The 15,989-nt window shown below is 41.5% G+C and overlaps 1 protein-coding gene across 4 annotated transcripts in view; it reads left to right on the top strand.

The window, feature by feature from the left end:
• Positions 1-13,704, top strand: part of SLC25A13 (solute carrier family 25 member 13) — a 185,185-nt gene extending 171,481 nt beyond the window's left edge. For all 4 annotated transcript variants that reach the window (XM_047096290.1, XM_047096289.1, XM_047096291.1 and 1 more), the window contains 4 exons: positions 615-753; positions 11,677-11,835; positions 11,929-12,019; positions 12,522-13,704. In XM_047096290.1, the coding sequence (XP_046952246.1) occupies positions 615-753; positions 11,677-11,835; positions 11,929-12,019; positions 12,522-12,708 (576 nt within the window). In that variant the 3' untranslated portion in view covers positions 12,709-13,704. The remainder of the gene's footprint in view (positions 1-614; positions 754-11,676; positions 11,836-11,928; positions 12,020-12,521) is intronic.
• The last annotated feature ends 2,285 nt before the right edge of the window (positions 13,705-15,989 follow it).

Here is a 15,989-nt window from a genome sequence, read left to right as displayed (position 1 = left end):
AGGCTTTAGAATAAGCATTTATCAATGTTTCATACCCTTGGGGAGAAGGGGCAAATATGTGAATAAATTAGGGGATCCACGAACCCCTTCAAAAGGTATATAATTTTTTACGTATGTGTAATTTTTTTCTGGGAGAGTCCAACACTTTCATCAGAGTCTTAAACAATATAAAGAACAAACCTCTTCCCTTGCCACCTATATAATTTGCTTCCTAGTATGTAAACAAAGGGGCCTCTTGGTTTTTGCTGTCCATCTTCTGAGTACAGACCCTCCTTGAGATGCCAGTGACTGACTTGCCATCGGTAGGGATTTAAAGAGATGTTGCGGGCAGAGTTCCAAAAGTGTTTTAATCAAAATCTAGCCATTGCAATAAACAAGAAGTGCCTCCCTCTTTCTCACACTGCACAATGAAATTTGTTTTATTTTTGAAAAACAAAATTCAGATTTGTTACTTGCAGAATTTGGGTTATTTTTTTTCTGTTCCCCTTTCAGTTTGTGAGTACAAATTTGGTCTTCTCCAGGAATATTTTGTTCTGAGGTAAGTTCCAGAAAAGCTTGATCTTCTCAATGGGATATGTGTTTCATGTGGTTTTTCTTCCTTTTCAAATGTACAGGGTGCCAAAGCATGCTTTCTGCGGGACATTCCTTTCTCGGCCATCTACTTCCCGTGCTATGCTCATGTGAAGGCTTCCTTTGCAAATGAAGATGGGCAGATTAGTCCCGGAAGCTTGCTCTTGGCTGGCGCCATAGCTGGTGAGTGGCCCTCACAGAGCTCTGTTCTTCCCCTCTCCCATGTCACTACCTTGGAATTTTTTGCCTATAGTTCTTGATTGGGCACATGTGAGGTAGGCTACAGATTGCTTTGAATGGCTACTGAAAAGAAAGGAGAAGAAATTAACCTTCTGGCAGAATAGATTAGGCAAGCTTAATTTCTTGCCAGGAAGGTCCAGAAAAATTTGGTGCATTTTTTGGCATTGTTGAATTCCAAGTTCCCTATAGTTTCATAATTCTACTTCACAGCATACCAGTGATGACTGTTTAGCTGAAAGTTTTTACAAATTTGAATCATTGTGCTTTAAAGTGTCTAACTGAAATGGTACATAAATGCTTGTCCAGAATCTAGATAAAAGTGACATAGTACTGACTACTGACTCCTCATCGCTGTGTTACAGGAACAGGGTGTGTGTGTGTGTTCATTGAATCCCAGAGGGAAATGACTCTCCTTGTTTTTAGTGCTACAGTGACTGTATCAATAGAAAAAAAAAAAAAGCAGATGATGAGGGGGAAGGTTGTCCTCTACAACCCAATGTAAATTCCCAGAGGAAATTTGATTATAGCCACAGCAGGAATCAGTTGGATCTTTGATGCCCCTGGTTCAGAGATCCTAAAGGCTGGAACAATCCGGATTCGCTCTCCAGGTGGTAGCAAACATTTAATGAGTTAACAAACCCTAAGGCAGTCCTGGGATGGCTGGGTCCAAACATTTTTGATACAGGTGTTGTTCTCCAGAGAGCTGTTGACTTGAGTCTCAGGAGAACAAGCCCCTGATCTGAGAAGTTGTTTGCTGTTTTGTGGACCTGCCTGTAACCTGGGGAGCCCCTAAGGCAGGAACCCATGGAGCTTTTCTTTAATTCTTAGTTAATCCCTTTTCTTTCAAAGGCAGTGATGTTGGTAAATGAGGCAAGGTTGCCCTTTCCTGGCTGCTCAGGGACCCTTGTTGTACAAGGCCACTCTACCTCTATCAAGAAAAAAAATAATGATTTCGAGACTATAATATAGAATTCCCAGTTTTAATCCCAACTTAGCCATTGGTTGACTGTGCCCTGTTGTATGTCACTTACATGTGTATACATGATAATATTTTCTGAACCAAAAGGTTATAATGCAGTGCATTTTGTACATTGTACAATATAAATAACTTATTTGAAATAAGGTAGGACCTATTGGGGAGAACTGCTACACCTGTTGGTAGTGTGCTGCTTGGGCAAATTACCTAACCTACCCCAAGCCTCGGTGTCCTTGGCTGTGAATGGAGATGATAAGTGTACTGACTACAGAGTGTGCCTGTGAGATACAAGTGGGAACACCCATGTGAGGGACTTAGCATAGTGCCTAGCATATAGTAAATACTCAATAAACGTTGGTCAGTATTACATCAAAATCAAGAGAATCTGTCTGTAAATTATTCCAGGTATCGGTTGTAAAATCAGAGGATATGTATTAGAGCTCAAGATCAAAGTCTAGGCCTCTCTCCAAAATACAACAGAAATAGTGCCTGTACTCTTCTCTTGAAGGCAGATAGCCACCCAGAAGGGATTTTATCTTTGGGTAGGAATTTCCTAGGTAATCCATGCTACCAGAGCTGTAGAAATTACTAGCAGGTGTTTTTGGGTTTTTTTGTTGATGTTGTTGTTTTCTCTTTGGAGGTTTATTTTCTTCCTTCAGTTTTTTTTTTCTTTGTTTTTTTTTTTTAATGATTAGGAAAATAATATTGCTAAATTGTAAAACACTTGGGAAGTGTGGAAAGTAACCGAAAGGGTAAATAACAAAATACTATCTGTTACTCCATGACTCTAAGATAATCCCTATTTAACATTTCTGCTAATTTGTTCCCCCTTGCATCATTTTTAACCATGCATAGTTTTGGGGGTTTTTTAATTTTATTTTTTATTTTTTAAAATTTACATCCAAATTAGTTAGCATATAGTGCAACAATGATTTCAGGAGTGGATTCCTTAGTGCCCCTTACCCATTTAGCCCATCCCCCCCCCACAACCCCTCCCATAACCCTCAGTTTGTTCTCCATATTTATGAGTCTCTTCTGTTTTGTCCCCCTCCCTGTTTTTGTATTATTTTTGTTTCCCTTCCCTTATGTTCACCTGTTTTGTCTCTTAAAGTCCTCATGTGAGTGAAGTCATAGGATTTTTGTCTTTCTCTGACTAATTTTGCTTAGCATAATACCCTCCAGTTTCATCCATGTGGTTGCAAATGGCAAGATTTCATTCTTTTTGATTGCCAAGTAATACCCCATTGTGTATATATGCCACGTCTTCTTTATCCATTCATCCATCGATGGACATTTGGGCTCTTTCCATATTTTGGCTTTTGTTGATAGTGCTGCTATAAACATGGGGGTGCATGTGTCCCTTCGAAACAGCACACCTGTATCCCATGGATAAATACCTAGTAGTGCAATTACTGGGTCGTAGGGTAGTTCTATTTTTACTTTTTTGAGGAACCTCCATACTGCTTTTCAAAGTGGCTGCACCAGCTTGCATTCCCACCAACAATGCAAAAGAGATCCTCTTTCTCTGTATCCTTGCCAACATCTGTTTTTGCCTGAGTTGTTCATGTTAGCCATTCTGACAGCTGTAAGGTGGTATCTGACCATGCATAGTTTTAACTATGATCACACTGTGGATATGTGGTTTTCACTTAATTTCATAGCTGAAGCATTGTTAGCCATCACAGTACAATGGTTAAAGGCATGTGCTGTGAGGCCAGACTGGGCAGATTCCAATTCTAGTTTCCCCACTTAGAACTGTGTGACCTGCAGTTGTGTAACCCCTCTCTTCTTGTTTCCCCATCTACACATGGGTAAAAAACGGTCTTAGTCTCATAAAGTTATTTTGAGGTCAGTAGGTACACATTAATAAATGGAAAGATCCAAGAAAGTACCTGGCACATAATAAGTATTTTTAAATGTTCAATAATAACATTATATGTTTTAAAACTTTGTAAACATAGTTTTTAACTGTCGTATAGTTACCTAACCCTCAATCTTAGATTTTTAAATTTTTTTCAAAAAAAATTTAAATGTATTATATTGTAAAAAATATCTTTGTGCTTAAAGGCTTTTCCCCTACTCTGGGACATTTTTTCCTTGGAGATACAGACTCTCTAAAGTGAGTTTGCTGGTAAAAAGCATGACTGTTTTTAATGCATTACTACATTATTCTTGGAAGTTGGAACTGGTTTATGTCCCCATGCTGCCTTGTTAGCGGTGCAGCTGTCCCAGCATCTTTCAGAGCTGTTGTTCAGATACCTTCTCTGTTCGTTATCTATTGCTGCATAACAGATTACCCCAGCACTGACCAGCTGGAAACAGCAAACACTGATCATCTCACAGTTTCTGTGGACTGGGAGCAGCTTATCTGAGTGCCTCTAGCTCAAGGTCTGGTGTGAGGTTGCAGTCAAGATGTCAGCCAGAGGCTAGGCTGAAGTTGGAGGATTCACCTTCAGGGTGGCTCAGTCACATGGCCATTGGCAAGAGGCCTCAGTTCCTTGCCACATGGTCTCACTGTAGGTCACCTTGGATGTTCTTGTGACAAGGTGACTGACTCCCCTTCCCCCGCCCCCCCCCCCCCAGGAGCCAGCTCAGAGAGGGATGAAGGGAAAGGGGAGACCAGGGTGGGGAGAGAAGACAGGGGAAGAGAGCAAAGCCCCAGCTGCCATGTCTTTTGTGACCAAACCTTGGAAGTCACACTCCTTTACTTCCACACAATCCTATTGGTTACACCCATCAGCTCTGTGTAATGTACAAGGAGACTGAACAGAGGCTGAGGTATAAATGCAGGAGGTGAAGGTCATTTGAGTCATTTGGGAGCTGAGTGCAACACTTTACTTTCATTATTATCCATCTGCTTCCCTATAGGATGGAAAAATACAAGACAGACTGTCATCCGTTTTTTTTTTCTTCAAAGAACATATTAGTCTCAAAGCTTGATGGGCTTGCATATTGCAGAAATCTGTATAAACCATATAAGGAGAACTAAACCACTTTCTTAATAACATCTATCAAAAGCCAGGGGCAAATAACTGCTATTCTCATTGAAATTAGGGATAAGACAAGGATGTCTCTATCATCCTTGTTTTTCAGGCTTATTTTGGAGGTTCCAGCCAATGTAGTAAAATAGGAAAAAGAAGTAAGAGGCATAAATATTATAAAAGAAGAAATGAAATCAGCATTATTTGCACATGATTGTTTAGCTTCAAATCCAAACAAAAAAATGCCTAAAAATGCATCTGAATTAATAAGTAATGTATTTTGTTATAAGATGAACATAAAAATCTGTATCTAGTGATAAGCAGTTTACTGATGTCATGGAAGGAAGCAGGACAACCAGCTGCTGAGTGTAGAACCTTGCTGGCGTGCTCGGCGGCCAGATCACAGAATTCAGTGTGGAGAAGGGCAAAAACACTTCTGTTTACACATGTGTTGTCCCCAGTGCAACATCATCATTAAGGGCAGTGAACACAAAAACGCACACTTGTGTGGGCTGGTGTATGGAAGATGGATCAGGCCCCCGCATTCCCTTTGGGGATGCCAGTGAGAACAAAGGCATTTCCTAGGTAGAAGACGTACTGGTGGAGAATGCGCAGAATCCCTGGAAGTATGTCTATCCGAGGGTCAGGGTGATCTTTGTCATTAGGAGAAAAGAGAAACGCTTATCTCAAAATAAGCACAAATAGCAATTTGACCACTGACTTTTTTATTGTAACACAAAAATGTTTTACTACTATTTTTATGTGTATTCTTATATAAAATATCTCCTACACAGAATACTTATATTTTTTGTTGAATAATTGTATTATAAATAAGATGGATCTGGGATTAAATTAATATGATCATGCTTTCTATGTTTTGATAGTAATTTCAGTATTTAGTAAGTACTGTCTTTTTCTAAAAATTTTATTTGACCTGAAGTTAGATTGTTTTAGTAGTATTTTAACAGAGGTGGTTTTTGATATCTCAAAACCTGGAGAATATTGATTTTTTTTTCAGATATATGTATATGGTTGTAAACTGGGAATATCTTTACTTATTTTTTAGAGAAAGCATGCATGCAGGGGAGGGACAGAGGGAGAGGGAGAGAGAATCTTAAGCTGGGCTCAGTCTCAGGACCATGAGATCATGACGTGAGCTTAAATCAAGAGTCAGACACATAGCTGACTGAGCCACCCAGGCGCCCCAGAACATCTTTAAACACTGAGAACATCTCCATTATTTCACAGGATAGAGTAAGCCTAACCAATATTTGAATTTATGTTCATTGGCCAGCATGCCTCTGTGTGTTAGAAGGTGGGAGCCAAAGCAGAGAGCCTGAAATTAAGAAACTAAGTTTTAATTCCCTGCAGTGAACATGTTGCTTTTTGATTATTGAAGGGCATTTCGATATGGCTTACAGATAATATCAAATAAAAGATATCTAGTATTTCTCAAATTTTAGAGCTTCATCGTTGGAGGTGATCTTAATTGACAGTGATGAGATAAAGGATAAATCAAATTTAGATTAAGTTGTAACTCAGGAGTATCTTTAAAAGCTATTAAATACACAGTTAATGGAAGTGCTGTATGTGTGTGATTGTCTGGATGGTTTTGCAAACGTATTAAAAGAATGAAGTTAGGAGAGAAGTACTATTGACATAAATTTGTTAGTTATGTGGACATAAAGGTTAAAATAACTTAAGCAATTCTTAGATCCTTAAAAAAAAGTAATAGAGATTGAATCAAAGTAATAGACTGAATATATTCATCTGTGTCTCCTTTCAACCCAAATACCTTAAAATGTCGGGAAATACATTTTTTAAAACTCGTATTGGCACTAGAAAATATTAGCACCAGCCCTCGGAAGGCAGGAAACAGAAGCATATTGACTCAGAAACTGGACTGGAGGGTGCCACAACCCAGAACACAGGCAGGAAAAACTGCTCTTAAGGTAAGAGCAGAACCAAAGAATTTTAACCAGTGAGTGAACAATAGAATACCAGGAGTGGGGGAGGGCGTGAGGTAAATCTTTAACGGGAGTGAAAGAGCCGCATTCCTGGCAGGAAGGTGGGGCTCAGTCCTCCCTACTTCTTTTTTGTACCTACTCCTTTTTTGTACGTAGCTTTGGGCAACAATTGAATCCAGGCTGAAAGCCCCTGGCTTTTCTCTTAAGAAAGGCACCGGTTGCCTGGAGAAGGCTGAGTGTAAGGAACTGAAAAAACGCCGGGTAAGGCTTAAGGTTCCAGACCTTCACCACAGATGGAATGAGTGCATGCCTGCATGCATGCATGAATGAATGAACGAACGAACGCAGCTCTTCACAACAGGAGCATAAGATAATATCTTCTACTCCCAGAGTGAAGCGCTCCACGTTTCAGCAGCTTGGAAGGTCCCAACCCTGCTAGGCCACCTCCCCAACCCCTGTCCCCAGTTAACAGGAGTCCCTCGTTTCACAAAGCCCATTGCTGGCCCCCAACCCCCTCCCCCCACTTGGGAGAGAAACCTGCCGGTGAAACTGACCTAGGTGGTGGTAGAAGCCAGCACTAAGGTAATCAGTCTGTTCTTTGAACTTGAATGTATCAATAGACAGCCAGAGGTCCCCAGACAAGGAGCAAGAAGAGAAACAAACAGAGGAATTCCAGGAAAGACAGGCAATTCAGAGAAAAGAGGACTTTTAAGAACTATACTTAGGATCTGCAGAGAGATTTGAGAGGAACATTCTTAAGGAAGCTTTCTTGAAAATTAGTAAAAGGATTGCCAAAATTAAAAATCCATGCATCATCTGAATGATAGAATGGGTATGCTCAAAGTCCAAATTAGACATCTGGAAAATGAAGCCGTGGAAAAACAGAAACAAGAACTACAATATGGAGCGAAAATATAGAGATAAGAAAAGGAGAAAATGTGTTAGAGACATGTAGGATTAGTCCAGGAGGTCTAACTTCTATTTCATAGGAGCTCCCTAGAGAGAAGTAATATAAAAGGAGGACAGAAAACAAATCAGTAATAAAAGCTCACTTCTCATGTTTTCATCTGCAGTCCTAGCCCTTTCAATTTAAATGCCAAGGAGAGGATGTCTGGAACCTCGATGGCATTCCCAGACACACCAGCGTTCAGGAGGGGGGCAGGTCTCAAGTTCATTTCTCCCATAACTCAAAGTTTACGCCTCACAGATATCTCTAAAGCAAAATGAAAAGTGAATTTAAGGAAGAAAAAACTATAGGATATTTGAAACAGAGCAAATAAAAGTTAAACCTGAGAGTGATTTCAGTAACTGGTGACTTTGATAATATGTATTTTTATATAAGAAGGGCTTGCTGGCAAAGGGTGCAAATGTACATTTATTGTACATATTGTAAATAGTGTACTATGTGATAAATGTACGTAATATTTAAATTGGGTAAGGGTAGAGATCAAAAGGGGAACAATTAGAAACAGAAAATAAAAACCACAATATTGGATAGCAGAAATAAGTCTAATAACCACAATTATAACCACAATTGAATGTATTCAGTGCCCCTAGTAAAAAACAAATGCCTATTCTAGACGAGTTGTGAAAGGAAATCTAGTCATCTGAAGTTTGAGAAAACAGTGACATAGAGCAACTGAAAGAGAACGGTTGAAAATATGTATTAGGCAAATACCAACAATAAGCAAGTTTAGCAATATTAATGTCAGACTGAATGGAATTCAGGGTTTAAAAATAGCACTTAGAAGCACTGAGGCTTATTTTGCACTTATAAAAAATAAAACTCACTAAGCAGATAGTGTCTGCCTAAATAAAGACATAAATTGAGACAAGCTGCAATGGACCAGAAATTGGGTCTATTTGGAACCAGCAGGAAAGTTGCAAAGGGGTGGGGGAGGGAGAGGACAGCATGTTAAAACATTTGATGGGCATTCAGGCAGCATCCAAGCAGTATTCCTTGGCTTAAGGATAAGGAGAGATTGCTTGCCACATGTTCATTGGTTAGGAGATAGATCTCAGTCTTGTGCAAGTCAAGCATTTATGGGTAATTAGTCTATCTGTTCTCAAGTTCTGTTCTTCTGAGGGAGCATGCCTGAGAATCTCCTCCTTTCATATCCTCTGGTTCTATTTTTTTTTTTAATTTTTTTTTTCAACGTTTATTTATTTTTGGGACAGAGAGAGACAGAGCATGAACGGGGGAGGGGCAGAGAGAGAGGGAGACACAGAATTGGAAACAGGCTCCAGGCTCCGGGCCATCAGCCCAGAGCCTGACGCGGGGCTCGAACTCACGGACCGCGAGATCGTGACCTGGCTGAAGTCGGACGCTTAACCGACTGCGCCACCCAGGCGCCCCATCTCTGGTTCTATTTTAAACTAAAATCCTTTCATGGTATATTGCCATCAACCCCTATGTAGTATCAACATAATATTGTTTTATAAAACCTCAGCTTAAGAGTATGATAAGAACATGATATATTCCCATTCCAAATCTTGACACTTTCCTTAGAAGCTGATCCATCAAATAGATACTATATATAAGGACGAGGAGGGAATTTGTGAATCCCTTCACCTTGATCCAAAATAAACAGATATTAAGTTCGTATCCCATAAACAGAGAAGCACAGTCTTTACAAATACTAATGGGATATTTATGAAAATTGAGGCTGCCTTGCCCCAAAGTTGTGTTTTGCTGGTTGTGCTTTCTTTTTATTATAAATGAACTTCTACTCTCTAGGCGCTGGGCCCCCTTTAAAGCGTTGTAATTTTTTATTGGCTAAAGAACACCCCCAGTTGTTCTTGTCACAGAGGTAGTAGGTAGGTCTCATCATCTGTGTCATTACTGAAGCATCCGTCAGGCTGCTGTTGAGGAGCCTAGACGAAGCCTCTCTGTTTCCTAGCCTCCACTTGCTCCCCCGTGTTTGGGAGTAGAGAAACCGAGACCTCTTGGTTAGTGTTGTCTTAGCCTTTTGGAAGCCAGAGAGACCAGGCAAATTTACTCAGAGTCTTTGCCAACCCTGGCCACCAAAATCAACAGATTTCTGGTGGCCAAGCTCTTTCTGGTAGATACTGCTTTCCTGGCCTTGCTTCAGAGCAACATAAGGCTGTTCTCCAGGTTAGTTTCACTAGTCTTCTATCAGAAATCCCCATCCACAGTAACTCCCAGGCCCTCCCAGCTGTCAGCCTGGGAGAGGTGAGGGTGAGTGGGATACGATGAGAGTCCCAGCAGCTGCCGTATTTCCAGCCCCCAGCTCTCTCTCTCTCTGTCTCTGTCACACACACACACACACACACACACACCACCACCACCACCACCACCAATCGGTCTTGCCAGATGAACTTGCTAAGCGTCTTACACACGTTTCTTTTGGCATATTTATTTCATAATCGGGATCTTTCCTCTCTGCCCCCCAGTACTTACTTCTCTCTTTTTTCAAAACAAGGAGCTATTTATGAAAACTAACCGAAGGAGACTTTTTTACCGATGTTATGTATGTCCCCTGTCACTCTGACATCCCTGCCCACTGTTGCAAGGAGGATTTTACTACATGTTGAAAGCAGACAGCCTTGCTAACCTCTTTCTAAACCAGGAAGTAAAACGTAATGGGTGGTGTGAACACAGTGGGTTTCTGAGCATTTTTCCTGTTTCCTTCCATTATGTTGGAGGATAAATTCCTGGCTCAAAGTTAAAATAATTCCTCCAAGTTAATAGGAAATTCAGTATGACTTATCCAGTGAAGCATTGGATATAAAGTGAGCTTTTTCACATGCAACAAATGTGATTAATTTTAGAAAAAACAGTTACTTACGTTGGGAGTTTGTGAGGTGGTCCGTGAAGATGGAGGAAGAGCTGTACCTTTAGTAGGATAAATACAGACGTGTGCTGTGCAGAGCTCCCCAGGCGCGTGCACACGCACACGCACACACACACACGCTGTAACCTTAAAGCTGTCTGTTAGAAGGATGAGATGTACTTGTGAGCCAGACCACGTTGGTTTGGACAGAAATTCTTACAGAATTATTAAGCCTTAAAAAAAGCAAAGGAGATTTATGCATCTGCATTTGACCAATTTGGTTTGGAATAGGTTCATAATGGAAAAGTAATAAAACCATAAGAGACAGTGTCTTCTGAGTACAGTCTCGCTTTTAAAAAATCTAAACATGGGCTGCCCCATTTTGGATAAAATGACTGTAGAAAAATTTCCCACTAGTAATTTTGGGAGGGTTTTGTTGCTGTTGTTGTTCCTTTTTCATTGATTATTAGCCAGTATAAATTTTCAGCTTTCTGTCAAATATTTTTTCTGGAGATGTCAGTTTTAGGAAAAAGGAATCCTGAAGTGTTATCTATGGGAGTCTCCACCTCTGATCACCACCCCCCTTCCTCCCCCTGCACACACACACACACAGTTTGCTTAGCCCTCAGCCCTCACTGAAGTCTTTTTCTGGTGTAACTGGAGAGGTTAGGCTTTGGTGGGTAAAGGGTGGTTGAACGTGTGCACGAAGGCACCTCCCGTGACTGCCAGCAGCCACAGAAAAGCGTGAAGAGGAAACACATAACAAACTTCACCTCTGAAAATCGGACCTAATAACTTTGCAAGTGACTGATTTAGATGGGAAAGTAAAAAAAAAAAAAAACAAAAAAACAGCCTTTCTCCATTTGTTCTCAACCACTTGAAGTAGTGTTACTGACAAATCATTCCTTAAAAGTATTAATAAATATGAAGCTCCCAAAGCGGTTCGGGGCAGGGAGGTGAGGAGAGTCTTAAGGAACCTCCGTCACTGCAGACAGGGCAGTCCTGGCCGTGCTTCCCAGAGGACAGCAGAAGAGGCATTTGATTTCATCAGACTCTTAACTTTCTTTCCACGACCAGCAGTTCAAAGCACAGTGATTTTTATATAGTGAGAATGTGACCAGACTGTGATGGTGGTGCCTTTCCTGCAGGTATGCCGGCGGCATCTTTAGTGACCCCTGCTGATGTTATCAAGACGCGATTACAGGTGGCCGCCAGGGCTGGCCAAACCACTTACAGCGGGGTGATGGACTGCTTTAGGAAGATACTGCGGGAAGAAGGCCCAAAAGCTCTGTGGAAAGGAGCTGGTGGTATGGAAATAATTTGTTCTTAACTAAACCTTTGATATCAGGTAAATTTTTGAAAAATCTAATTGTATCTATTATTTCCCCATTTTCTCAAAGCTCGTGTGTTTCGATCCTCACCCCAGTTTGGTGTAACTTTGCTGACGTACGAATTGCTGCAGCGATGGTTCTACATTGATTTTGGAGGCGTGTATGTATCCCGCTAGATCTGCAGCTAAGTTTCAGCTCTTCCAGTGCCCTGTCGTTATTAAGATGGGTGCATTAATCTAATTCCTAAGGATGAAGTAGAAAGGACGTAGGAAAGGGGCTCCTGGATGGCTCAGTCGGTCGGTTAAGCGTCCGACTTCAGCTCAGGTCACTATCTCACGGTTCGTGAGTTCGAGTCTCCCGTCAGGCTCGCTGCTGTCATCGCAGAGCCTGCTTTGGATCCTGTCTCCCTCTCTCTGTGCCTCCCCAGCACCTTCTCTGTCTCTCTCTCCCACTCTCAAAGATAAATAAACGTTAAAAAAAAAAAAAAAAAAGTTGGAAAATACTGAAATCATGTAACCAAACACATTTCAAAGGGGAACGTACAACCAACTAGATCTCCACAATTTCTTCATATGAGGCAGATTTTAACTTTTAAATGTCATTTTTACCAAGATAAGAATGATACAAAACTCAGGTTCTCACCCTGTTTTCTCTCCTTTTAGGAAACCCGTAGGATCGGAACCGGTTCCTAAATCCAGGATCGTACTGCCCGCTCCCAATCCTGATCACGTTGGAGGCTACAGACTGGCCGTTGCAACGTTTGCAGGGATCGAAAACAAATTTGGACTGTACCTACCTCTCTTCAAGCCGTCCACATCTGCGGCACAGGTCACCGGTGGAGGCCCGTAGTGGGAGCAGCCCCAGGGTGCGGCTGCAGCTCTGTCCACTGTGGTAGAGAACACCTCACCTCCGATGGAAACAGTGTTTGCCTCCTTTCATTTCCATCTCTTGTTTAAATTCGAGTCTTTTTATAAGGTGAAATCATTCATTTTCTGTGTGCTTTCTTAACCAGAGTGTTGTGAAATTACTCCTAATTATTCTTTGGGCCTCTGCTCACACATCTCTGTTTATAGCTGACATTTACTGGGATTTGGTCAACACTAACATGATTTGGGGAGAAGGAGCAAGTCTGAATAGAAACTAGTGCTGCTCTCCTCAGATTAGGATTATAGTCCCAAAGAGACTACTGAATGGCGATCATGGTGCTCAGAGCAAAGTGCTTCATGCATGTTTAAGCTGGTAGGAAGCTGGGTACATATTTATCACAATAAAAAAACACTGGAAGAAATGAAAACAAAATTACCAGAAATAGCCAGCTTTGGCTTCAGATTTTAAACATGTACGAATTCTGTCCATGGATTATATTATGAAGATTTTACGTGAAACCATTTTTTTTTTTTTTTTTTTTTGGTGTCACGAAAACCACATTGAAGATATCATACTCTGTTAGTGGTACCAAGACTTATCAGGCAGATGTCTTTGTAGTCAGGGAAGTCCTTTTGGTATTTTATTCTATAGACAGAGAAACTATGAGACGCAGCACCTCTCCTGGATGTGCTGATTTGGGGCAAGTTCTCATATGATGCAGTGTGATGATCACTGCCTATTTCAGGAAACATTGCAGGGAAGGGCACATCCCTCATACCCATATCTACTTTACTGCCCCCATCCCCTGCCCCCAGCAGTCGACACCTGTTTGCTTTCAAAATCCCACTTGTCTTGAATCATGTGTAAGACAAATATATTCTAATACACGTTTTTATTTTATTTAATTTGTGGTGCCTTGCATCATGGTCAGAAGGCTCAAGCGTTTGTGAAGGAGGAAATAAACTATTTTTAAAGCTATTGAATTGTTTGCTCTTGTGTATGTCACGTGGTGAATGACTAATAATTGTCACTATTGGACTCTATATGTTTCATTTTCAGGGTGGTTTTATTCATATTGGCGTGAATATATCCTCCTGGCCCTTCAAGGTAACGTGTAGCCTGATTTCCACTATGCCGATGTTCAGAGTGAGTAAAAGAAATGACATTTAACCCTCGATAAGCAAGGAACCCAGCTGACACTTTTTCTCCAGTCATCCCCGGTGCTTTGGGCCAGTTTCTTACCATGAGAATCAATATAAATTTTCATTTTATAATATTAATTGGAAGTTTCACTGGAAATTGGGCATGAAAACTGGCATGAAATGACAATTGCATTTTCTAACCTTTCTGACTCGTCCTCATATGAAAACCAGATATCACTGTATCTGACATTGGGTGTTATCTGGCCAACCCTATCATTTGGAGAATGAAGCTGGTCTTGAACAGAATCTAGGGCTTTCAGACTACTGAGTGACCTAAGAGCAGTCACTTTGAACTTTCTGAGACTCCCGAACTTCCCTCCATGAGTCAGTCTCAGTCTTTAGGTCAATAGGTTGAAATTAAAAGATATTATTCAAAATTGGGGAACATCAACACCATCCACAAGTCTGGTTTTTTATTCTAAATGAACAAAAGCTTTGTTCTCCTCACCAGAAACAGGACAAATACATATGTGGCTCCCCTCCCTACCACTCCCTCTGTCTACCCATCCTTCCCCCCAATCCCTACTCACTGTGACCAGTGATATTTATATTTTAATCTCAAAGACCAGGCACAGAACTCCAAATACGTCTTAGAAATGTGGGTGGTGTTGCGATACCAAATCAACTCGAGCTATATGGCATTCTGAATGCAGACAAAAGTCCCTGAGTGTAAGTAAATCTTGGCATTCCTTTTCCTGCACTTGCTGGAATTTTGTAGAAGATCACATTCTCACGGTATAAACGGTGACCCAAATCTCAGAAAAGGTGTACTGCGCTGCCCGCTTCTTTAAGAGCTGTTGCTCTATTTACCTGTGGCTGAGGGCGATTCTCTGCAGTAGAGGAGAAACCAGAGGAACCAGGAAGTCAAAGGAAGGAGATGGGGCCAGGGGACTGTGTTTCTTTAAAATCCTGGGCTTCTTCTGTCCAGGATAGGCAGTGACTGGAGACACTTTGAAGGAGGCCTCATTTCCATCTGAGTTCTGCTCAGTGGGTGGCGTGACTGTGACATCCTTGAATAGGCCTGCAATCACCATGTGGTGAAAACCACGTCAAATTTGTTCTGGGTTTTCCTTCTTCCTGAAGTGACAGCACAATGCATCGGCAGTGCTGCGGCTGCCGCTGCCTTTCGTGCAGCCGGTCGTTTCCCTCCTTAACGCTGAGGAACTGAGGAACTGAACGAACGATGTGTGACTCCCACACGCTGCCTGCCCACCCAAGGGGGCCAGCCTCCCCCTGCTGTGCCAGCCTCGGAGTCTTTCAGCTTGCCCTAGGCCTGCCTCCTGGTTGCTTTGGGGGTGGGGGAGAGGCCTGATTTTTGTAGCAGCTTTTTTTTTTTTTTTTCAAGGAGGGGAAAAAATGTGAAGCTGACCACAAAGTGAACACACTGATTCTTGGGTTCCAGTCGTGGCTGGGTTTCTTGAGGCTGGGTGGCATCCTGTCGCCAAGCTCATGCTGCACCTCATAACCCACAACCATTTGCTGAGCTCCCTGGGGTCGCCTTAATCCCAGCAGCCAGGGTTGCACAGGGGAAAATAAGAATTCTGGCACAGAAAGGAGTCATTTAAGTGCTTATTGCATTTCAAGCTTCAGTTTTTACTTAGCTAAAATATTTACCATTGCTGGAAAACAATGTTGAAAATTTTGTGCTTATATGTTATTTAATGGTGTGGCCTATGTAAACCTCAGGATGCTTACATTTTGACAGTCTTCTGGAAATGTTTAACAGCACATAACTCAGTGAGCAGGGAATAAAAACGGGAAGAAATTGTGCTTGAAACTGTTCGTAACCTCGTCCGGCTATATGTCTTCAGCAAGTCACAGTGGAATTCTTCAGGTAGAGGGAGCGAGGGTTCCCGTAATGGAATTTGAGGAGTCCGCTGCCTTGCAGGCCCTGTTTATCAGCCTTGTAGATAACCCTCTCTAAAAGTCATCCTGTGCCTTTTTTAACCGCAGAAGCCATTCTTTTGGGGATGCATTTGTATCTCTGCCACTGAGCAAAAGCCCACTTTAAATTCAGGGTAATCAAATGCTTTCAGGATGTGGATTTTTCCAAAGATGTTT

This window comes from Lynx rufus, unplaced genomic scaffold (assembly GCF_022079265.1).
Source record: "Lynx rufus isolate CCGP_SWC_20201006 ecotype Redwood Valley unplaced genomic scaffold, mLynRuf1.p SCAF_4, whole genome shotgun sequence".
In the NCBI taxonomy this organism is placed as follows: Eukaryota; Metazoa; Chordata; class Mammalia; order Carnivora; family Felidae; genus Lynx; species Lynx rufus.
Note: the sequence above shows the minus strand (reverse complement) of the source record. Positions and strands in the feature narration are given on the sequence as shown.